General features: G+C 46.3%; 3 protein-coding genes across 15 annotated transcripts in view; 2 read left to right on the top strand and 1 right to left on the bottom strand.

The window, feature by feature from the left end:
* Window positions 1-217, top strand: part of plekha7a (pleckstrin homology domain containing, family A member 7a) — a 97,634-nt gene extending 97,417 nt beyond the window's left edge. For all 13 annotated transcript variants that reach the window (XM_034534276.1, XM_034534277.1, XM_034534267.1 and 10 more), the window contains one exon: window positions 1-217. This exon is cut by the window's left edge and continues 322 nt beyond it. The gene's annotated coding sequence lies outside the window, so the exon portion shown is untranslated.
* A 1,382-nt stretch (window positions 218-1,599) lies between these two features.
* Window positions 1,600-4,378, bottom strand: c6h11orf58 (chromosome 6 C11orf58 homolog). Its single transcript, XM_034534360.1, has 5 exons — window positions 4,202-4,378; window positions 3,335-3,415; window positions 3,185-3,245; window positions 2,862-2,971; window positions 1,600-2,261 (listed from the first exon to the last, which is right to left on the bottom strand). The coding sequence occupies exons 1-5, from the start codon at window positions 4,253-4,255 to the stop codon at window positions 1,998-2,000; spliced, it is 570 nt and encodes a 189-aa protein (XP_034390251.1). The 5' UTR covers window positions 4,256-4,378; the 3' UTR covers window positions 1,600-1,997.
* A 2,257-nt stretch (window positions 4,379-6,635) lies between these two features.
* LOC117731954 (transcription factor SOX-6-like) overlaps window positions 6,636-25,000 on the top strand; it is a 63,856-nt gene continuing 45,491 nt past the window's right edge. The window contains exons 1-2 of the mRNA XM_034534536.1: window positions 6,636-6,729; window positions 21,145-21,215. The gene's annotated coding sequence lies outside the window, so the exon portion shown is untranslated. The remainder of the gene's footprint in view (window positions 6,730-21,144; window positions 21,216-25,000) is intronic.

The following is a 25,000-nucleotide window of genomic DNA, read 5'->3' as shown; positions in this document are numbered from 1 at the left end:
TATTTTAAAATCTGCAATTAGCTGTTTTTGTAGATTTTATGAGTGAAAAGAAAGAGGAAATGCCAACTGCAGGAGGAATGTTTTCACGTGAGAACAATATTTATTACACTGTTCACTCAACTTCTACTGTACATTTTTCTAAAGAGCAACGATCACCGTCCTGTCAATCAACTCAAATGCATCGTGATATAATATGAATTAAAACAAGTTAATTATTTGGTGTCCCTCCCCTTATTATTTGTTAATTGTTTAAATGTTTCTCAGTTGCACAAAAAATATTTAGCATAAAGTAAATTTTTTTTTTTTTTATCATTATCATTTTATGGGCATAATATTAATTTGATTGTTGATTTGAATATTATTGGCTGGCGGGTGATGTTTACTCACACATTCATTACATATGCATCTACACGCCTTTCAGAGTAAGAGAAAATTAATTCAATTCAATTTATTTAAAGAAATGTGCCTCAAGAGGGTTTTACACATCCTGTGACCTTTGACCCTCACATTGGTTCAGGAAGAACCCCGCCTCCCCCCCAGATGTCATGTGACCAGAATGAACGTGATGAAGAAGTTACAACTACCAAAACATAAGTAGTGGATATGGTATAATAATATTGGTGATAGCAGGTTGTGTCGGGCAGGACCAGCAGGATGCAGGACCCGGGTCCAGATAAAACCACGATCCATGGAAACCTGTAAGGAGAGAAAGCACGATGCTTTCCACAGAATATATATATATATTTATTTGTATGTATTATTTATATATATATATATATACGTACCGGTATATTAAAAGCCAAACGTTCCCTAAAGCTGAGGACAGGAAGCCAGTCGTTGTGTAAAGGAAGCCCCTCCTCCATCGTGAGGATGTCTGGGTATCCTCACGAGTTCACGTCATCACCCTCGTGACTCATCATCTTCATCACCTTCATCACCTCAGCATCTTCCTCGTGGGAAGTCGAGACGCACCGCCATGGAGGAACGTTCACAAACGGGGGAGAAGGCCACGCCTCCAGATGTGGAACCAGTTCTGTGGACGGAGGACGTCGACTCGTTGATGGGATTTAGGCTTCGAGGTTCATGACGCAGTTTATTAATTACCAAACTGGTTTGCAACCATCGCAATGAAAATCTTGATTTGAGATGGGAAAAAATTATATATATATATATATATATATATATACACAAATGTAGAAGACATTCCTATGAATTCATGTTCTGCCTCATCCACCAGTTTCGCTATTCAAGATATTTTTACTAATTGCATTATTCGCCCAAACATCTCCAAGATGTTCAAGAGCTCCATTTGAATACTGATGTATACTGGTGTGACTGGTGTGACTGGTTTCACTGTCTTCATGCTGTTATTGTGAGATATTTAGCGTCGACACAAATTAACAACCTCATTGGAGATGGCGTCCAAAAAGGACTTTAAAAAAAATGTTTATACCGCATTTCATTTATAAGATTTTTCCTTGGAGAGTGACTTAAGTGACGAGGGCTGTGATTGGTTATAAGACACCAGAGACTTCAGACTCCTTATCAATAAAGACGTCCACAAGGATTCATGATGCAGAAACACACATAGAAACCAGCTCCTTTGTCTGAAAGTGTTGATGTTTCACCCACGCTTCCTTTCTTATTTCTTTTTTTTATTATTGGTTTTCAAAACAAGAGTTCACAAAATGTACAATGTGTAAACCAATCATGCTGAGTGGCGAGCGATCCCGTTTCCTCCCACAGGAATCGTGGCCGACGCAGTTAAAATGTTCAAAGTAAAAATGGGACCGTTTGACCACGACTCAAAACCAAAAAGCCGACTCTTTCTCTCACGCCTGCGGCCTTCACTCTCAACCACGTGCCCTCCAGGAAGTGGCCCCGCGGCGAGCGCAGAGAACCCGTTTTCCACGCAGCGAAAAAAAGAGACCGGCCGATTGGCCGAGCGCCGACAGTTAAACAAACAACGGCAAAATGTACAAAAATCGGGGAGGGATTTACAAAAAACGAGTTCCTCCCCGCACGACGACCGCCGCCGGCGACGACTTCCCCCCCGCGCCGTCGCCGCCACGTTCCCGCTCCTCGTCCTGACTGTCCGAGCTGGACTCGGCCTGGTCTGAGGTCTGTTTCTTTGGGTCGCGGTCGCCGCCTTCGTCCCGGGCCTTTGCGGGTTTCTCTTCGCCGGTGGACTTCTCCGGCTCCGGGTCTTTTAACGGGCCGTCCACCGGCGGGGGGGGCAACGAGTCTCGCTCTGGGGAAGGCTGGGAGGCAGAGCACGAGAAAGACGATTATTATTATTATTCTTTTCTGTTTGTCCAACAACAATAATACTTGTGCTACATCATTCCTGCTGCCGGCTCATCCAGGAATGTTCTGCTGAGAAGGTGAAGCAGCACATCAAAGTGAGACTTCTGGATTCAAACCCTGAAACAATCATCAGTATCCACCTCGTGGACACATCCGAAACTACCTTCTCTGAAAATGGTTTGTATATAAAAATCATACTGCATAAATTAACTTCCCCTGCTTCATAGTAGTTATTGGAATTAGGAGTGATTTCTAGTAATGCAATATTGCAACAGTTACAAAAAAAAATAGGAGTTTTCTTGTGAAAAGTTAGTCACGCGAAGAGTTAGTTTCCACTAATAAATATTAAAGAAAATATTACACGATATTTCTGACTGTAAAAGAGAAGGAAACTGGTGTAGAGCAAAATGAACATGAAGTGTGTATTAAACTACAAGTCAAACACGTTTCTGACGTCATTTCGCTAGAAAACTACGGCAAAAGAAAGTCTGTTAAGTAATCAACATCCAGCAGTACGAGTGTATAAACTAAACCTGACCCCCCCCCCCCTTCACCTCATTGAAACCCAGGCCGCAGTGTCTCCGGTTCCGGCCCGACAGCTTCCCATCCATGCTCTGCTGGTACTGCATCTCGAGCTGCTCGTTCATCTTCTTGTCTTCGTTCCCTGCAGAGGAGACACCAGTCACAGCAGGCACACCCAGCCATTACAGGCCTATCCATGCGAGGATAGATCTGTGCGGCGGATGTGTGGTCGGGGAAGCCGGGTTAAATCGCATTGGGCGTAAAGTACGAGGCAGCAAAAGACACAGTAGTTTTGGACGTGGTCCCTACAGTGAACGGGACAAACATGTTACAAAAGCCAGAGGAAGAAGCCTACCACTGCGGAACTGGGACGTGGACTTGTGGTCGCCAATGACGAGGCGTCCCGTGGGTTCTTTCTGCAAAAGAAGGAAAGAAAATCACATTCAAAAACTAATTTAAACGTCTCTTTATCTTTTTAATGCACTCTGAAATAAACAAAACAAACCTTGCCGGCGCCCATCAAACGTAAAAACTTCTGCTTCCTTTCATTGCTTCCCAGATCCGCTCCTGCCCAGCTGGGCCCGTCCTGCCAAGGATGAAACATCGTTATCACATAATGCTCACGTGATCTGATTATTTACACGATTGGTTATGTTTTCATAAAGCGCTAGATGGATGCTCGTCCCTTTATCCTCTGAAACACAACACCGTAGAATGAGTGGCTCCTCTGACACCAGAGGGGTCGATGACTCCCGTTTGATGTTGTTTATTTTAAAAATAATATTGAGGAAATATGTTGCCTTTTGTATCAGTAAGCATCGCTGACTCAGAAATGCAGGGTTGTGCACCGATGTGAGAGTCTAAGGACAGAGGACGTGAAACCCTCTGTGATTTTGGGCTTTCCAAAATACATTGAATTGTATCATTGTATTGGTTGTGCACAACATTTAAAAGTTATATTTAAAAACAACAACACATTGTTCAAAAATATATATGTTGCACCACATTTATTACCATTTACAATTACAAGAATACACCTTCAGTCGGTCCTTTGCAGTGAGATCATGTTGTGACGCCCAGTCACTGCTGGATGAAACCCCTCCAGTCAATAGACCCCCCCCCCCTGTTTTAGGACTACAAATTCTCCCCCGAGCCCATTTTAAAAACTAATTTAATACAACGTGTGAAGTGTGTTGAGGAGTAACGTTTTAAGACGACCTATAAAAAAGGGGAGTCAACTTGAGTTTCACGCTGCACACACACACACATTAAAAAGAATAGCGCTAACAAACATGCTAATGTGATGCTAGCTGCGGCTACATAACGCCGCCGCTTTCATTTCCGGGGTCCAGTTTATAATTATTCTACTCACGTCACTCGGGGACACCGGCCGCTTGGTCCCGTGCCTGTCCTCTGGATAACTCATTGTGCGTTAGTATGAACTATGTCAATGAAATGGCATGCCACCTAGCAACGGGCTAGCTGGATTTTTGTCAACAACAACTCCGTGTCGCCACTTCCGGTTTCGTCTTCCTCTACGTTTATATGTGTTGCAGTCGGTCAGTGCCCGACCGCTCTGCTGCCACCCACAGGTGGGATGCGTTACGTCACCCATAAAACAGAAAAAAACTGTTATTCATCATTGCCACTAACAGAATAATGTCTTATACATCATATTAGTATATTATATTGTTTGTACATTATATTTAACTAGAGGATAGGTGTATCAAACTATATATATATATATATATATATATATATATATATATATATATATATATATATATGCTCAGAAGTGGCCCATGTGGAATGAAAAAACAGCCCTATTCTAATTAAAGCACAAACAAGATGATTTGGAATATATGTAGACCATGTGTATTTACAAAGAGATAGCTATGTGTCCTTCAGCAAGTATTCCATATTTAATTAAATTGTTAATTAAATTAAATTATTTATTTGGCTAATGTTTGAATGTCCTTGTAAATGTCAAGAGGCATTCTTTAAAAAAAGGACTAAGGAGAATTTAATCACACGTGTGATTTAAAACACAATGGCCATCTCTGAAGCAGATTTTATATTAAATTAAAATTAAATGGAAAATGTGTTTTCTCAATTCAGCAATGCATGGTTTTAGAGAAATGCAAATTCTTGCAACAAAATAGTTTGGATTAATTCATTGAGGCTTGTTTGGCGGAATAAATAATAATAATAATAATAATAACAATAATAATAATAGAGCAAGCCAAGGTTATGTATGTAGCCTGGCACATTTAATACACAGGTACTTTACACAATGGCGTCTTTATAAAAGATAAATTACCCCCAAAAAAGTTTAAACAATTATTGTGGTAATTAAAGGGACATATATAAAAACGTCGAGCACAATTTCAGTGCAAATAAAATACAGTAAATTACAAATATTTACCTTGTTTTTAAAAGCAGTTTCAACATGCTCTTCTTATTTAATTACATTTAGCTATATATACATATTCCCCAAAGCTGTCGCTTGTTTAGTTTTACAGTGTAAAAAAGAACTCCTTATTGGACGGCCTGCATTAAAACCACCAAAAGGTGGCGGAAGAGTGAGTGTCATAACGCGCTCTGAAGGACGCCGATCGTCGAGGCTTTTAGTCCCGATGATTGGCATGAACACGTCTGTGAATCAAGGTGAGGTCAGATAACTTACTCTATTATTTTGTTCAATAAACTGAATTTTGTTTTCTGGAGCAAAAAAAAATTAAGAATAATCCAAACTTTGAAGACTTTACGATTTATGGGTTATTATGCGTCATAAAAGAGGAGATCACACACTCATTTTTATTCCCAATCATACTGTAACAATGTGCGTGTGTGTGTGTGTGCGTGTGTGTGTGCGTGTGTGTGTGTGTGTGTGCATTTGAACGAGACATTCCGTCCTAACATCATGCAAACATATGAGCACAGAGAACATTTGTTCAACTCATTTGGTTAAACTGTTAAAAAAAAAACACGCTATATTTAAAAATAGATATATTAACATAAACAAACATGAAGGCTCAGTGTGTGTTTTAATGTGGGCTGATTTCTGACACTTGTGACACGTTTATATACGGGGGGGGGGTAATAAAAACAATACAAGCTATATAGGCCTAATTTATTCAAACTGTATTAAAAGTGGTCGCCGAGAGCAGGTGACCACGCACGCGCGCGCACGCACACAGGTAGAAAAAGCGCACGGCAGAAAAAAAGTTTCAGAATGAGGAATAGGGGAGAGAAAGGAAAATGTAAACAGTTTTTATTCTCATGAACAACACGCGCATTTAGAAAGAGAGAGAGGGAGAGAGAGAGAGAGAGAGAGAGAGAGAGAGAGAGAGAGAGAGAGAGAGAGAGAGAGAGAGAGAGGAGGGGTTATCCTGCCTCTGCCTCTCTACCCGTCGCTGCCCCGCACTCTCACTTAACCTCCACACGGTGCCGGACGGGAAATAACTTCCAAGTACTTTTTTTTTTCTTTAAAAAAATAAATAAATTAAAAAGTATCGATCCTCCCGATGACAGCTGCTCGCGCTCACTATCACCCCTGACGACGACGACGACGACGACGGACGCCCACGCGTTTTTATTCCACTTCGCGATCCCGAGCCGGGGCGCAAACAACCCGGAGGAGTTAACCCAAAAGTCCCCCGGACCCCGCTCCAGCCATGATGGTGACTTTACGCACGGGACTTGAAGGAGGCTTCCTCTGACTGCTCTCGCCGTTCCGTGGTCTCGGCGCGCGTGAGGCTCTCCATCATCGGTGTACCCCCCCAGCCCCCCCCCCCCCCCCCCCTCCCTCCCCTCCCCTCCACGCAACGATCTCCCCCCAAAAAGTTTTGACCGGAAAAAAACAAACACAGGCAGCGGATGCCGAGCCAGTGAATCCAGGTAAGAAGACGTCCTGTTGCATCGGCGTGGTCCTCTTGAGCCAAGCAGCTCGTGCATGCGTGCGCGAGGAGTCGGCGTCGCGCACTCCGGGTTGTCTCTGCGGGGCAAACACGCAGCGAATGACAGCGTGAGGGGTCCGGGGGGGGGGGGGGGGGGGTGAGTCCGGGGTCTTTGAACCGGCAAGTTGGGACCGCGATTAGACTCCGTCGACCCCACGTGACCTGCAGAAAAAGTTACGCACAGATGACGTTTGTGTCTTTTATGGTTTAGAAAAAAAGTTTTTACGGTGTTGTTGGGAAGAAAAAAAAAGAAGAACAAAAAGTAACAACCATATTCTGGAGAGTAATTTATGGCTGTTTTAACTGACTCAAAAACGAAGTTTATGATAAAACAATAACCAAAACAAATTAAAAAAAAGTCTGGCACGAGTTAACTCTACTGTAGTTATTATTAGTTGTCGACGACACACGTGCACATTATTAGATTGATCAGTTATTCCCCCTTGTAATAAACAAAAGTACGCTTATAATAAACACACCGAAACCGTGGTTGTTATTTTTGCCCCTCTCAAATCCACTGAGACTCATCTTGGAGCTGATGAGGTGCTAAAAGAAATGCAATTGTACCATAAAATCTGTGCTCGTGCAAACCACTGCAGGTGTGAGCAGATATGTGACTTCCACACTCGTGTTATATAGTTCATGCATTTCTATTTATTTTGTTATCCTCCAAGTTTGAGCTTTACGGTTTTTTTTACTTCCAAATTAAATATACTCGGTTAATTTCAGCCCCGGAATATTCAACTATATAATGTGCAAGAAGAAAAAAGAAGCAGAAACTTCCGCTTAACTTGTTCTGGTCCATCAGAAAACCGGTTCTACGGGCTCAGAGCCCTTCAAGAGACATTTAGAGTCATGCACACACTCAAAAAGTTTATTGTTATAATAAATGAAAAGACCTTTAAAGAGCTGCAGCTTTCATTTTTTTTAAGCACTTAAAAAAAAAAACCGGAGGTCTCCTGAAGGCATCCCAGTCGGACCCACCGGGGTCTTTGGGGGTGATGCTTCCGGTAGTTTCTTCTCCGGTTCAGCGCAGCTCAAAGCGCTCTGCGGGACAGGCTGCACGAAGCCCCGGTGTCACGTCCTGGAATATACCGGAGAGAAGTAATAGACTGTGTCGGAGGGAGAGAGAGGAGAGAGAAGGGGGGGGGGGGGGGGGGGGGGGGGGGGGGGGGGGGAGAAAAAAGAAAAGCGGGGCGTCTTTAAGGCCAAAGTTAACTTTCCCCGCAGAGGTCACGGCGCGTGACCCCAGACAAATGCGTGAGTCATAAATTAAAATAGACCTCGGGGCCCGAAAACGGACCCATTAGGACACAATGCAGCGGGACGACCGGACCGTGTGCAGCCATTCACGTGTGAGTTTCCTTCTTTTTGGGTGCTCAAAGAAGAAGAAGAAAGGTGTCAATTTCACGTGTGAGTGACAGGCAGCGCGGGCATGCGCGTGAAGTTACACCGGGGGGCGCGTGAACTTGAGCCATGCACGCAGGTACACGGCTCTTTTTGTTGTTGTTGTTGTTGTTGTTGTTGTTGTTGTTGTTGTCCGGAGTGAGGAGGCTGACGCTCGGACAGCGTCTCATGCGCGCGAGGGGTTACGGGAGGACAAGGCGCGCGACCACCGGCCTGCGAGCCACCGATAGAGCCACTTCAGGGTGTTCCCCGTATGTAGAGCCGCACTACACCTCTCAGATAAGCCGCTGCTCGCCTGCAGATAAGGAGCTTTTAGAGAGAGAGGGGGGGTAGAGAGAGAGGGGGAGATAGAGAGAGAGAGGGAGAGAGAGAGAGAGAGAGAGAGAGAGAGAGAGAGAGAGAGAGAGAGAGAGAGAGAGAGAGAGAGAGAGAGAGAGAGAGAGAGAGAGAGAGAGAGAGAGAGAGAGAGAGAGAGAGAGAGAGAGAGGAAACTCACAATTGTTCGTCTGATTTGTGGAGCGCCTCAAAGCGCGTTGCATCCGGGTCCCTTTGCGCATTTGGAGAGTTTGGCGCAACCTCAGCAGCATCAGCTGGACATAGTTTTAAATTATTTGTATTTCGTGTGCACATTCAAATCACTCCGCCATTCAGAGGCTTGTCAGAGCCTCCAGTTCGGACCTGCACAGCGCGCGGGGGCCGGCGCACTGAATCACAACCTCCAACAAGTGGTTTAATTGTTCCTGACGGTGGCAGGACAATTTATAGACCCCCCCCCCCCCCCCCCCCCCCCTCCTCTTCCCTCTCTCTTGTAAGTGAGAGTGTCTGTCTGAAAACAATCCGAGTAGGGGGGGGAGGGGGAGGGGGGGGGGGTCGCCGAAGTTGATCTCCTGTGGCATTTCGTTGTGAGCAGGTGCTGCGGGTGGAAGCTCCCTCATAAGGTAAAGTGGCCTTAGGGTGTCCAAATGGCAGACTTATATTTAGGATGCCAAGTCAGCACATTGTCCCGGGCTGTCTGAGGGAGACCTGCATCCTTCTTCTCCTCCTCCTCCTTCTTCTTCTTCTTCTGGTCACTGTGTGGTCCTTGAAGGACCCCGTCAGCATGATTGAATCGTGTATTAAATGTATGGGGCGTTAAAAAACAAAGGCCTCCTTGTTACTGTGGATCAATTGAATTAATTAATGAATGAAAGACATTCAATGTGAATTTATTAGAAGGACATTTTTTTTTCTTCTTCTCTCCTCTTATAGTCTCTTATTATTCATTTTAAAGGTTACATTCTGCTTTTTATTTCACCTCTCATAATATCACAGGTTCATCCGCTCAATTAAAAAAAAAATAATAATAAATGCTTCTTCATTATCGGGCCTGAAGCCTCACAAATATAGATTTTTTTAATAAATGTTTTTTCATTTAAATCTTCTCACTTTTCTTACCACGTCCCGATGGCATAAACACACCAAAAAAACGACAAAACATTTACCAAACAAAAAATGTCACTCTATAAAATAATAAATTGTTCCTCCGCCTCCAGCGACGCCTTAGCTTTGTTTTGGTGCCCCTTCCGGCGGTGGCACCCCGAGGGACTCGTGGGCACCCCAGGGTGCCACCCCCTTAAGGGTCAGAGAGAGGGGGAAGAGCAGTCGGAGGAAACTGAAGATTAAGAGATGTGAGAAAGAGGGAGAGAGAGAGAGAGACGTGAAGGGAGAGACTGAACAGAGGAGGTGAAGGAATGCTCTTGAATCTTTTGAAATAAATAACCACGGTTACGGGAAGCGTCATGTTTTATAAATTTTTATCATCTCCTGTCTCCCGTCTGACCCCCGTGTTTTATTTCTATATATATATATATATATATATATATATTTTTTTTTTAAGATGACATTTACCTTCTCGGGGGAAAGAAACGTCGCTCCACCATCTTTAAGCCCGGGCCGATCCGCTGAGCCCTAATTATTTGTTTGAAAAAGACCCCCCCCCCCCCCCACCCCCCAAATTGGACATGAGTTGTGCAAACATAAATTAAATATTTCTCCCTAAGTATTTCTCCTGCGTCCCGAGTGCACATCAGTCAGCCTGTACTTATCGGTGACCCGACGGCACACCCAAATTGCAGTGTTGCTGCAGAAAAAGAAAGGTCGAGGCCCCCGGAGAACGAGCCCTGGAAGCACGCTGGCAGACGCCCGTACGTTTCCAAAAACCACGACGCAAGCGTAGGTGTGTGTGTGTCCGTGTGTGTGTGTGTCTGTGTGTGTGTGTGTTGTATTAATGTGTGCATGTTTGGAGATTCTTTTTTTTTAATGATTGTCCACAAAAAACAAAACCGTCAAGAGGTTCTTCCATGCATGTAAGTATGTTATAAGTGTGTGTGTGTGTGTGTGTAGACCACCAATGCATGTGTGTGTGATTGCATGTCCTTGTGCACACTGAGGTGTGTTTAATACAAAAGCATTTCTCTGCCTCTTATGATGCGTCCTTGCCATGTGTGTCTTTACCGGGCCCTGTGTATGTCCATGTATGTTCTTGGCTCTGTGTGTGTGTGTGTGTGTGTGTGTGTGTGTGTGTGTCCTGCTGGGTGGGCGTACTGCTCCGCGGATCCCTCCTCTGTTCCATAACCTTGGAAACGGCGTCCTCGTTTCCTCCTCCGGCACCTGCTCCCCGCCATCCCAATTCCAGAACTCAGAATAAGAGCTCACCTGACACACCAGCTCTTAGTGGCAACAGCATCACCTCTAAACACACACACACGCACACACACACACACACACACACACACACACACACACACACACACACACGGAGTCCCCGTAGAAGTTTATCCTCGAGTTCAAGAAGTTTATCCTCTTCCTTCGGCCTCTTTCTCCGGTGCGTCGGGGGGCGTGTGTCACAGCAACAATGGCCATTATGTACCTGCAGGAGGGATTGAGTAAGATTTATGAATGTGTGGTTTACACAAGAGCTTTTGACAAATGACGGCTGCTGGGGTGTGAACACAGTCGCAGAGCTGGCGTCCTGCCCGGAGGGAAAATAACAAGGGGGCGGGGCTTAAATCCACACTCGACTGAAGACTTTTACGAGATCGTGATTGGCGGCGCCGTACGATTTATGCAACGTTGTTGTTGTTGTTCATCTCGCCGAGTCAAAAGTTCCAGTATTTCTTGCGTCCTGAGAGGGAAGTCCTCTTGAAAGAAAGGAGGACTAAATCACGTTGACTTTTCCAGTATTTTATTATTTTTTTATTTTTTTATTTTCTTATTTTCTCGCTGACCTGCACCCCAAAACAGCTGTTTCCTTTTTATTAGAAGTATAGGACACACAAAAAAGAGGAGGGCAGCATCTGGATTTCAATAAGCCCCCCCGCCCCCCCAAACAAATTATATCGCAATAAAGTTTTTCTCATATATGAATGTCGGTCCTTCTTCTTCTTCTTCTTCTTCTTCTATTAAAGATTCTCTGATGTTAACTGTAAAATAGACGCGCTGCCACCAGTTATTAGTCACTGCCGCTCGGTCATGGAAACCCCGTCATTCTGACTTTATTGTTTCACTCTAAGGAGGCCGAATCATCGTAAAAAAGACATAATTCAGACTGGGTTGTTTTTTTTCCTCGGTTTGCACTTGACGAGCAGCAGCCAAAAAAAACGAAACATCGAGAGAGAGAGAGAGAGAGAGAGAGAGAGAGAGAGAGAGAGAGAGAGAGAGCGAAAGGAGTCCTGGATGGAAAAATTGTTCGGCGCAGTCTAATTCACGTAAAACAGCACATTTCTAGTGTTGCGGTCGGCTCTCTTTGTTTCCGGGCTGCAGACTCGCGGTCTCAAACCAGACGGAAGGGGGACCAGGTGACTCAAGTGGCTCTTTATAGTCTGGACTTGCGGACTTGGATCGGCGGCGGCAGCAATCGCGCTTCACAGACGAGTGGAAGTCGCGCGCGAGGAGGCGGCGCCGCCAGCCTCTCCAGCTCCTTCCAGTTTGCCTCTCCGGTCCGTCTTCAAAACAAAACGGGGAGACGACGGAAAAGTTGTTTCTATGTCGGCGCATGAGAGACGACTTCAATGAGAAACCTGCCGTGTGCTCAACGTAATGCAGAGAGTCAACACGGCACAATGGCACGTCGTCGGCAAACACACCCTCGTGGTTTGTTTGGTTTCAGGAACCTGAAGGGCGTGGCGCCTCGTCGTGAAACCGCGGCGCCCTGGAAGTTTGTACAATCAAACGAATGCCGGGAGGCGCGTTTACTCGTCTTTCTGCAAACAACAGCAACGGATGGAGTCCGACGATAACGCGCGCGGATGATCGAATCGCTCTCGGGGCGCCTGTGCGTTACCAATCGGGGGTCAATAATGTCTCGCTTTACGGCGCCGTTTTTTAAAGCTGGGAGTTCGACGAGGAAAAAAGCCCACGCTGAACTCCCAAAAAATAAACCACTGAATTTACAAAAAGGAGAATTTACTTTGCTCGCCATCGAACGTGACTCATTTTTTATTCAATACCAAAAAAGCCTGATAGCGGCGCGTTGTGTAAACAAGGTTAAGTGGTCATTTGAAGTAGTTTGAAGATATGAAAAGCCTGGAAAGGAGACAACTTGGTGTCTCACTTCCAGAAGGTAGGCGGTCGTGTGAGGGACCGATCGTCCAATTCGAAGCAGCTTGTGATCAGATACCTTAACTTTGAGTTCCCTAGTTGGGATAAAGCTCCAAAAACCTACATTTCCCATAATGCAAAGTGGGTGCATGACCGACCTGACCTTGACATTCATCGCGACAGAAATCTTCACCTTCGATTCGATGCATTTCCAAAGTTAAATGCAGCAATCTGGTCCCCGTAGGAGCAGAATCGAGGCCCAGACAAACAATGTTGCGCTCCTGTAAACAATTTAATCATAAACACATTGTGGCCGTGTACAGTATAAATATGAATGGCGATGACAGAAAAACAAAAACACAAAGCGTTCGCCACAAAGCGTTGTAAATGTGAGACGGGGACCGGTTTGACGACGTCCCATGAGAACCCCTCGCACTGGCGAGGCTCCGCCCCCTTTGACAGTCATGGGGGAGGAGGGGGGGGGGGGGCGTCCTTGCACCACATGCAGGCATAATTGGGGGAAAACCAAAATATTATGTGGTTCGCCTCAGCATAATTTGCAAGACAAAGCCGTGGACGGACACAGAGGTGCACATTCACTCACTCAGGCACGGCCCTCTCGCCGATTCGTGACGTACTTTTTTTTATAATTAGTGACTTGCAACTGTGAGCGGTCGGTCGCCATTCGGTGAGGTCCAATCGTAGAGTGACACGGGTTAAATAATCTCCTCACAGTAGAAACAGCTGCAAACAAGCCTCCGTGTGCATTGTTTTTACAGTTTATATTCGGCTCCGCCCATCCAGCGTCACCCTCCTCTAAAAGCAGGCCGGCTAACCTCCACTTAAAACCCGCCGTGGTTTGGAGTAATGGGGCGTGGCTGCAGGGTTTCTCAGTGGGAGGGGGGGGGGGGGGCAGAGGCCTCTGCGGTGAAGTAGCCATGATAGCGTGGTACCCACCCACCGAAGAGCCCCGATCCAATTGGGTCGCCGTACCAGCTGGTCCACGCAAGGGCGTTGCCATGGGTTTCCGCGGGCCGAGAAGAAGTCTTTAATCGAGCCCGTTGTCATCGTGGGGCGGCGGTGAGTGTTTTTGGGCTCGCGGTGGAGAGAGATAGAGGTCTGCAGAGAGAGAGAGAGAGAGAGAGAGAGAGAGAGAGAGAGAGAGAGAGCTGAGGATCTACTTTCTGGCTCAGAATAGAAGATGTACCGCACAGCTCTTGAGAGCGAGCACGAGGTTCCCTCCTTGCGTCGCGCGGCTCCCCGGTGGCGATGCGGTGCCCCGGGGGTTCATGTCTATTTCTTTTTTCCCCCGTATGTCCTGTACACGGCGTTGGACGAGCACACACGTGTGTGTGTGTGTGTGTGTGTGTGTGCTTCGCTTGATGACGGACAGGGTGGAAGCGGCGCTGGCTCGGGTATCCAGCTGACTGGGCTCAGACCTCGGGTTTCCGCCACGTAACCCAACACACTCTACATGGTATGGCGGACGGCGCCGCGTGGTCCCCCCCCCCCCCCCCCCGCTGACATTTATGTTACACACACACACACACACACACATGGGCGAGACTTTAATCGCATCGTTGGCAGCATTGTGCGTGGGGACCCACCTGTTCACGTGTCTTAATATGAACCGTGTGTTTTGACAACAACCAACTCAAAAACACCAATCGGGACAATCGCACTACTGTATCGTCGGAGGTCGTTCATTTGGCCGGCGGCCGGCGTGTAACCCAATAAAATGGCCCTCTGCCACAGTCCCTCAAGTGGACGGTTCCCCCCGTAGGAGGGCCTGCTGTTTTCAGGGGGGGGGGGGAAACCGCTGCCTCAGCAAGCTGTTTAGTCTCATGCTCGAGCAGCTTACACTGGGTCTCCCTGTTTAATATGGGGAACATACGTAGGCCGGCCTGTGATGTCGATTGTTATTGCTGGAGGCCTGCTCTCGGAAAAAAGAAAAATCCCATTTGCGGAGCGCCGTAGTGAAAAGGAGCTTATGTCATAAAGACGCTATTGTGGCCCGCCGTGTGTGCGTTGTGTGTGTCTTTAAGTGTCACCTATACGTTGACTCACACTGTGGACTCTCTTGGAACAGTGTGTCCGCTGCTCAACCCGGACGTTTATGAATGAGAGCTGTAGCGGCCATGAATCATAACGTATCTTCTCCCTTTTCTTTTCTTTTTTTTTTGATTTCATGTGTTCTCTCGGTCGCTGTGCAGCTCCGTGGAGGTGAAGGTGCGCGATGATGATGATGATGATGACCTCCAGAGCCCCTCACATGCGAAGGGGAACGCCGTTTTATTAATTAACGCTCGATCTCCACACATTTTTAGTCAGCACCTCACCCCGATTCATAGTTATGAAACTCGTCCACGTGAGCCAACTGCTGCATATCCAGCTGCGAATGAGTGTAAACGTGTCAGCGCCGCTTAAAATAGCACCCTCGGATTATTTAACCTTTTTTTTTTTTTTTTTTTTTTTTAAACAGCTCCAAGAGTGAGAGTTTTTCCACTGACTGAAAAAAAATTATATCAGATCAATAAACCAGCCGGCCGTGGAAATCCCCTCCGATTGAACTTCGCAGGCGAGAAGCAGAAACAATGCGCTTCTTATACATGTATGATAAAAAAAATATATATATATATTTTTTTTTTAAAAACGTTAAACGTTCGTATCGAGCTTTATGAAATACGCGTATCGATTCTTTTAGAAGAAGAAGAAAAAACGAGAAAGAGCAGCGTCGTGTTGGATTTCTCTTGTGAATACAAATTGGACACATGTGTGTGGAGGAGATTGAACTAAAAACATTTGATATGTATTGCTACCACTGTGGGTTGTTATTTTATTATCTTCAACCATTCCTGATGACCAAGCCCCCCCCCCCCCCCCCCCCCCCCCCCCCACCCCCCCACTTCACATTCAGCTTCTCCGTAGTGTTTTTTACGGAGCTGCAGATTTGTGCGCTGTCCTCTAAATCATTTACCTCTCTCACAGATTACTCCCTGCTGGAATATCGGCCTGACGGACGTTTTTTTAATTTTTTTTTCTCTTCCTCTGCTTCGCCGGTGGGACTCATTTACATTTATGCACGCGGCAATTAATTACAGGCCCGGCGCTGGCCTTGTAAATTAAAATGGAGCCGGAGGTCGGCCTCATTATGCCCCCCACCCCTCCCTCCCCCTCCCCCCTGACAGTTAAAGCCTTGTTTGGGTCGCGACAGGGTTGACATCGGGACGGGTGGAAGCTGGTCTTCATATGTCTGACATCACTTTGCAGGCGAATGAAGAAAATGTACTTTTACTGACGAATACGATCATTTAAAAAATTAAAAAAATAGAATAACTTCCAGAAAAGTTGTTTTTCTCTCTCTCTCTCTCTGCACCAATAGGTCATCATTCAGCCTCCTGTGTGTGTTTTTTGGGGGTCTTTCCTCCTTCTATAGAACCCGGGAGTCAGGCGGGCGACTTCTCACGGTATTGGCCTTTTCATGCGAAGACGCTCCAACTTTTTTTTTTTTCCTTCTTCTCCCCGTCTCCTTTCCCCACAAGGCCCTCCTTTCTTCTCTGTCACGCAGCGATGTGTTTGTGCATACCTTACCGGCTCGACAAAAGAAGGGAGAGATCCTATTCACTTCTGCCTTTGACATTCGCCTCTTGTTTTTACAATCTTTCCAAGGCGTGCTGTTTGCACAGTGGAACAGGCTTTTGTCTTGAAGAAGCGGGGACAATGGCGAGCGCCATAATGTAATCTCCCGAGGGGTAGTGAGCGGAGGGGCGAGGTTGAGATGTATGTGCTGGCGCTTGCCCCTACCAACCCTCTCCCTCCCCTCCTGCCCTTTTACTGTTGCGATATTTCATGTTAACAGCGACTTAGGAGAGAATACATGTTGTCACTTAAGCCGCTCTAATGTTCACCTAGGTCTTTTGTGAAGGCAACACAAAGGCTTTTCACTCATGCAAACATCCCCTTCCCTCATTCCACCTATTAAAGGTGTTCTGTGTGGCGGTCTGCCCACCCACATGCATAGCTGCAGCCATGGGCTTCTTTTTTTTTCTTCCTTCTTTCTTTCTTTTAGCAAACAAAAACCACAACACATTTTATATAGAAACATCATCTTTTCTCCCCACCTGAAGGAAGCGTTTTATCAGCTTCAACCCAAACAAGGTCCTGTGTCACGGAGCAAGGTCAGTGCGCCTCAGCCAGTAGGATAGTTAAAGGACATAGCCTCGGTCTTTCTACGTTATCGACTTATTGTACGATGTATGGACATGACCTCGATCTTTTTACGTTATCGACTTATTGTACGAGGTATTAACATAGCCTCCATCTTTTTACATTATCGACTTATTGTACGATGTATGGAGATAGCCTAGATCGTTTTATATTATCGACTTATTGTACGATGTAGGACATAGCCTCGATCATTTTTACGTTATCAACTTATTGTACGAAGTATGGACATGACCTCGATCTTTTTACATTATCGACTTATTGTACGATGTATGGAGATAGGCTCGATCTTTTTAAGTTATTTACTTATTGTACGATGTATGGACATAGCTTTGATCTTTTTACATTATCGACTTATTGTACGATGTATGGAGATAGGCTCGATCTTTTTAAGTTATTTACTTATTGTACGATGTATGGACATAGCTTTGATCTTTTTACATTATCGACTTATTGTATGATGTATGGACATAGCTTTGATCTTTTTACATTATCGACTTATTGTACGATGTATGGACATAGCTTTGATCTTTTTACATTATCGACTTATTGTACGATGTATGGACATAGCTTTGATCTTTTTACATTATCGACTTATCGTAGGATGTATGGACATAGCCTAGATCTGTTTTTGTCATCGACTTATCGTACGATGTACGGACATGACCTCGATCCTTTTTTACGTTACGAATATTGTATAATTTAGAGACATGACCTTGATTATTTTAACGTTATCCACCTATACTAGAACGATCGTACGATGTATGGACATGGCGTTGTCAACTTATCCGACTTATTGTGACCTCAATAATCTCTATTGTTTATTTACATAATAATGTCACCAACATGATTAAACAGCAGGGTTTTCTCCACCATTACGAGACTTGGGCTATGCGTAGATATTGCTTATTTTTATGATTTTATTATATATCACTTTGTGATGTCACATATTAAGATTGATGAAAGCAATCAAAGACAGCCGTTACGTTTTTTTTATCTCCCAAACATATTAGCCAGAGCAAACGAGCTCTAAATGAACCTGTTTCGTCACCGCGGTAACAGGACCGACGTCTGCCAACTCGGATCAAACATATCGCGTTGAAACCTTCAGTCGTCTCGGGTTTTCGACGTCTATCGCCGTCAAATTGTGACCGACCGCGTGTGAAATGCGGTAAAAATAATAGATCAGCGGGTAATCGGAGGATAAGTTGCTACACGAGGCCCCGGCGGTCCTTTCCCGAGAGTCGACGTGCGCCTGCGAGCTCGCCGTTTTTTTCACGGGTCAAGCGAACCTCATTCTGGTTTAATTGCCCGTATGATTCGCTTGGAAGCGTATTTCGTAGCCGACGTGGAAGCCGGCAGCGCGGAGCCTCATGTGGCGCGCGGCTCAATCGAGGGAGCTTCTGTCTCACAGAGATCCATTGTTCTGACTCCGGTGCGTCCGCACAAGTGGCTTTTGACAACAATCTCGGCGACCGCGCATATTTAAAGTTGCCGTTTGAATGCGCGGCATTCACTGTGCAGGTGCAGGCGGACGTAATACGCTGTGTCTCCTCGACGTGCGGCGTATCTCTTACCTCTCTTGTTACTCGCTAGACGTCACGGCTCTGCAAAAAGAAGAGGGCCCTTTTTTCTCCGAGTTTGCTTTTGCAGCGGTAACATGTGTCATTTTGGGGACAGCGGGGCCAAAAAGGTAGCTGCTTAGGAGCCTGGGATGGCTTTAAAACTCGGGGGTCCCGTCCGTCAGCTCCCCCACAGAGGTGGAAGAGAATTTATCTCTATAATATTTGCCAAACCCCCATCACACACAATGCACAAGGCTCTGTACACGGAGATATTCGGTTCACAAAAATCGCTTGAAAAACTAAATTAAGAGCACAACGCTTTTTTTTTATATTGTGACTTTATGATTCCTGTTAAAGCCAAAAGATGACAATACTGAATTTACGACCTTTTCTTCCTTTGCCTTGGCTTGAAAGAGGGTTAATATGTTAGGGTTAATATTCTTCAAAAGTCTTCGCTGAAATATATATCTATATTCATGAACTCTATAGTGGTAAATTGTGTGCACAGTTAGTTACACTCATCTTCACCACGCCCCAATTCTACATATTAACAAAGAGAGACTGTTCAAACAAATATATTTCTACGCGTCATTGTCTGCAGAAAACGCACCAGCCGTTTTGTGCAGAATTCATGTAGGTTAGTGCGAATGTCAGAGTGTGTGTGTGTGTGTGTGTGTGTGTGTGTGTGTGTGTGTGAGAGAGAAGCCCGTGCGTTTGCGTTTTTTTTGCTGCAACTCTCCTCTACTGGGCAGCCAGCTGTCTCTCTTCTGATTACCCAGCATCCTCCAGGTGTCAGATCTGCCATCTGCAGATGAGTGGCAGGGCGTGTGGAGAGAGCGGAGGAATGGAGGGAAGAGGAGAGGGAGGAGAGGAAGGGGGTAAAAAAAAAACAGAAAAAAAAGACAAGAAAGAAAAGAAAAGGGGAGGAAACAGAATAACTGGTTCTGACGACATCTGGAACGTGTTCAGACGGGTCGGCGAGAGCCGCAGAGTGTGTGAGCGGCGCTCGGCTGAAAAGGTGGTTTTAAAGAGAGTCCTTGGCTCCTCCATGTTTTATTGGGTAATGCTGCTTCTTCTCCAGAAGAAGAAGAAAAAAATTAACAGAAGAGAAAAGAAAGAGGCTCACAGAAGTGTTTTCAGGGATATTTCACACCGCCGTGTTTTTTCTGCCGACTATTTGTTTCCCCATTATCATTATCACAAAGATTACTCTTAATGCGAGAGCCCTTTGAGCCCCGAGAGGAAAAAGAGAGAGAATCATTTGATTTTTTATTATAAAGGCATGAATAAAACATCACACATGTGTTTGCCTTTTTTAATTTTTTATTATTCGTTGTTCTCAATTAGCCTCAAATTGTGGAATCAAAGGCCCGTTTAGACGTTGCGTTACGACGTCGGAGCGACGCTGCCGTGTGTGTGTGTGTGTGTGTGTGTGTTGTGGTTCTTCTGTGTGTGTGTGCGAACCCGAGTCTCTCTCCCCGTCCACTTAATTAGCCGCCTCCCACTCTCAATTAAGACTCGCTCGCAAACCCTCTTCTCAATTCAGGAGGCCTTCAAAGCGCTCCGTCGGCAGTTTGATGTTATTATTTGTTTTCCTGCCTGTTTGTGTGCGCGCGAGGCTAAAATAAAGCTGACCCCAGGTTAGCTGGGCTATTTAAACCAGGCAGCCCAGGAACGATTAGCTGTCCCTCCTGATCTCATTGGAATCAATTTTTTTTTTTTCCGGAGAGAGAGAAAATATCAGGCATCACGAACTGCGTTAAGACCGATTTTCGACTTCAAAGCTGTGCGTTCGTGCAGTTAAAGAGCTCCGCGAGAGAGACACTGACCCTCTGTTGGCTCCGCTGGGGCCTTCACACAGGACCTTCTGTTCGGCCAATTTGTTAGCGGGATGTTGAAGAATTTAAAACGCACCCTGATGCGTATTGCAACGCGCTCTTTTGAAGGGTCGGTTCACCCAAAATCACGTAAACCTCTTGTGCCACGCAGAGAGTTTGGGGTTTTTAAGGAGACACGACGTGCCTATTTACAGGTTCATACTTGAATTTTTGGGTTTCTACTATAATATTGATATTTACATTAAAAAAAAAACATTATTTTTCTCATACCGTCTAAATATACATGGATTCAACCTCTGCCTGAAACGCTCCGTTTTCGCGCCTGTCTCTTTAAATCCCCCCTCCCTCCCAAAAAGAAAAGCCCAGTCTGCTCTGATTGGCTTATACAGCGCACCTTTACGAAGGTTGTTCTCAAGCTGAGGGCCGCGTATTCTAATATTTCCGAGCCTGTATTTGACACGGGGAGGAATCACGCGTTAATGTCCCCTTAAAGATATTATTTATGATAATATAATAATAATAACAACAGTTTTCTGCCTCCAAAAAACAATTTTGGAAAAAATACTTTGTCCCAGAAACGGCGTTTCTGCTCTTTCATTTGCGAGAATGAAGTTAAAACCACGACTGTAAAATAAAATGTACAAAAATATGCAAAAAGGGGGGTGAAATGTCCCTTTTTGCTAAAATTAAAGCCACATGATAATAATAGATTTCCCTCTGTGTTTTTTTTTCTCTCTCTTCCAGGTGACGTTCATGCATTTTGAAGTCATCCGCAAGTAAGAAGAGGGTGTTGGGAGTTGAAGTCTCTTACTGCTGTGAGTTTCCCTTCATTTCCTGAAACGAACCCGCCGGCTTCTTGTGTGCCGTTTGGCACTTTGGATGAGTGCTCCCACCAAAATGGCAGATAATAAGCTTCATTTTTTTTTTAACATATAGAGAGAGCACATGATCGTTTCCTTCGGAGCGCTAACGGAGCGCTAACGGAGCGCTAACGGAGAGCTAACGGAGCGCTAACGGAGCAGCTCCTTTCATGGGCAAAACAGCAGCCCGCAAAGTGTGTGCGTGCGTATATATGTGTGTGTGTGTGTGTGTGTGTGTGTGTGTGTGTGTGTGTGTGTTAGTCCACGTTAACAAAACTGAAGCTGACTCTGTTGCATGTCCGCTGCCTCGGCACATACAGGAGCGCTTGTCTCACCTCCTCTCCGGTTTCGTATTCGGCCCCCCTCAATGGCCGCTTTCACTGCGCTGAAGAAAGGGGGTCTTTTAAAAAATAAAAAAAAAGACTCGCACAGGCGTCGCTCCAGGAAGCTTTCAGCGCCGGGACCTACAGTATGTTCTATTTAATAGACTTTTCTCTCCGCGAGCAATAAAGATTATATCTGGACGTCAAATAGTGCTGTAGGGTAACACTAGCCACAAAATGAAGCCCGCGGGCCCTTGATGGCTTCAGCAGAGAGACGACATGTGAAATGTACAGATGGAGTAAAAAGGAGCGATCGGACCATCTGGCTAATCCCCCTGTTTAAGAATACGTATTAAGGCCCTCTCTAGTGGCCCTTGAGCCGGGTCACTGCCGGGTCAACAAGTGGCCTCGCTGGCAACCTCGATGGCAACGCAGTGGACAGACGAGCCCCAGTGTTCTGCCGTTCGGGGGGGGGGGGGGGGGGGCGATAATCTGGGTCCCGCTGGCTGGTGGAGGAGTTCGGTTTCAAAGGCTTGATTTATGGCTCGTGTAAATGCCGTTGTATCACAATCTGTGAGTTATGGTTCCCACCCAGGGGGGGGGGGGGGCGAGACCCCCATTAAGGGGTTATGCTGACCTGTGACAAGATATCACAAAGTAGACAAAGCTTCTTTTTTAAGGGATCTGGAGCCACTAACGTGTGCCGACAGATGCTTTTTTTTTTAATGCTTTTGTAATATTTTCCCGATTGAACAGCAATAAAAAAATCCAAACGTCACGGTAATCAATGCCGGTTTCATCCATTTGCTTCCTCTGGCTAATTGGCCCCGCGTTATCGGGGTGGGTGGGGGCACTTAGGCCACTTAGGCCACCCCCCCTAACTTCATAAATTCATCCGGAGACTTAAAATCACGTTACTGCGTCTTTTTAAAATGCAATTGTCTTTTTGGGATCTAATTACATGGCGGTGAGATGACAAGTGGACCAAAAGTCTCCATTGGGTGCCGATCGGGTCGTGACGGGAACAATTTATGACATCTTTGTTTTACAAGACCTTTGAAAGGAAGTGTGTGTGTGTGGGGGGGGGGGGGGCTTCAGATGATCCCACATCACTGGACATCTCACTAAGTCGGTCTGGAAACAGGTCGGCATTGATCACATTGTGTTTATCGCCAGTCTAGAGCTCGATAGGGGAAATGAGTATCACGGTTTCGTTTAGCCCCCCCCCCCCCCCCGGCGTGTGTGCTACTCCAACGCCGCGAGGCGTTTAAAGACGTAGGAACACCGAACATCAAGCCCGTAGTCTGTGAGTAGCAGCGAGTACGACTCTGAGAGAAGACTTCAGTTGCGCATGGTCGCTGTAACGGAAGTCATTTGCAAAGAGTTCCGGACAGCAAGCAGCGGGCGTTCCCATTTGGGGAAAGCTAACGAGCTAATGAGCTAATGAACTCACTGAGGTTACCTGTTTGGCTCCCCCCCCCCCCAAAACAAAATAAAAACAGTGTCCGGCCTCTGCGTCTTTTACTCTGCATGTGAACTTCACTGCGTTTGCAGCGTAAGACGAATCACCGCCGCTAATGGGCCGCGGCTAACAGAATTTAGTGCAGTTTCTCAGTACTTAACCTTACGGTAACAGTGAGCTATTGTGCCCCCCCCTCCTTTGAGCTCGGACATCTCCCTTAATTGATCGGATTTGTCCACACATATGACACGTCCACTTAGGCCGAGGGCGGACAGAAAGCCTCGGTGGGGGAGCCGCGTTTTAAACGGTGGGAACCTGGACTCACACGAGTGCACACGACATGCACACGACATGCACACGACATGTAAACGACATGTAAACGACATGTACACGACATGTACACATGTTTGTGCGTTATGCATTCAGTTGTTTTCTTTCCCAGGCGTCGTCCGTATCAATTTATTTGCGTTTTGCGCTCGCATGCGTGTGTGTTTGTGTTTTTGCACACTCACGCCTCATCGACATCCCCGTCTGAGGGCCCCCATCTGGTTCGCTTTTATAAAAAAAAAAAAAAAGAAAGAGGCTCGTGGAGCTGCGGCGGTTGCCGGGGCTTTAAGGCAGGGCCGGGGCCCAGCGGCGGTTCCTCCCCACTTACACATAAATCCACGGTGCGAGGCGCTCCGCCAGAAACGGTATGGACCGAACCCTCGTGGCTACTTCCCAAAACCACCCAAGCTCATACCCCACTTTCTCTCTTCTATTGCCCTTGAAATGGGGCCTGCTCTAAATATTATCCCCCCCCACCCTCTGTGCTTTATCCCCCCTCCGTTTATCCCTAAGTCGGCTGGGAGAAGAAAGGCAGCCGTGGGGGCTGAGTCACTTTTTCCCTTCTCTCTCCCTCCTCTCTCCAAAACCACAGGCAGCGGCAGCGGCTTCCTGGAGATGAGCGCTTTTGTCTGTTGTGCGACCGCTGGCGGCTTTAGGCAGATCCTCCTCTGATGAGGTAATGCACGTGGCCGGGATGAGGAAGGGAGGTGAAGGAGGAGAGCAGGGCCCTCCGGATCTATATTTGAACCTCTTGATTTATCCAGGGGTTTACTTTATTGGGGATGCGTGCTCCTCTTCAGGGCAAACTCCACCTCCTCGAAGGTGGCCAGTGCGACCGGTTGTCAACTGGTGGCCCGCTGGTCTTCTTCTGCATCTGCGGATCGCTTTCGATGAGTCAACGTTCGAGGAGAACTCGTAATTTCCTTTACGGGAAGGTTTTCCCCCAGGTGACCTTGTTTTCCAATCGTCAGACCAGATTTAGTGGGCGAACGTAACCAGATCATCACCCTGAGGTCAGCGTGTCTTCACGAGCTTCCCCCCTCAGAGAGAACTCTCCTTTATCTTCTCACACCATAAAGATGCCGCTCAGCAACTCCTTCATCTTCTCATCTCTACCGGTGACAACTGCCTCGGACCAGTGGCCCTTCTGTCGCTGACGTTTGGGATAATTGCTTCCTGTTTTAACTGTCACGGGGGTCACGGAAGGTCGGAGGTCAGGGTCGATCTCAGCTGTTGTTCTCAGGGCTACGAAGGGGGACGCCACCTGGTCCTTAGATCACGGTGAAGCGGCACACTATTCCCCCACTGGCGTCTTTACATTCTTCAACAAAGAAGGGTCCTTTTCAACCGTCTGGCCCACCTGTAAGCGCTACATCTTCATAACTACAGCGTTCGAGCTGCCGTCAGCACGAATGAACCGGCCATTATGCCGGTTGGCATTCCTAAACTGGCCCGACCCCCTCCTCCTTTTTTTTTTTTTTAGCGATCTGATCGTTTAAGTACATGCGAGCGTAATTGAGGTCTCTCTCCCTTGATTAGATTTGCACCAGCTTTTAACAAAGCCTGCTCCAACATAATCCAATGAGGCCCATTGTGGGCAGAGCGGGGGGAAGGGGGGGGGGGGGGGG

This window comes from Cyclopterus lumpus, chromosome 6, assembly GCF_009769545.1.
Source record: "Cyclopterus lumpus isolate fCycLum1 chromosome 6, fCycLum1.pri, whole genome shotgun sequence".
NCBI lineage: Eukaryota > Metazoa > Chordata > Actinopteri > Perciformes > Cyclopteridae > Cyclopterus > Cyclopterus lumpus.
Note: the sequence above shows the minus strand (reverse complement) of the source record. Positions and strands in the feature narration are given on the sequence as shown.

Coding starts and splice junctions, on each gene's coding strand:
- c6h11orf58 (XM_034534360.1), bottom strand. CDS start 4,255: ATGAGTTATCCAGAGGACAGGCACGGGACCAAGCGGCCGGTGTCCCCG. Junction 3,416..4,201: donor GGCCGGTGTCCCCGAGTGAC/GTGAGTAGAATA, acceptor CATCCTTGGCAG/GACGGGCCCAGCTGGGCAGG. Junction 2,262..2,861: donor GCGGCCTGGGTTTCAATGAG/GTGAAGGGGGGG, acceptor TCTGCCTCCCAG/CCTTCCCCAGAGCGAGACTC.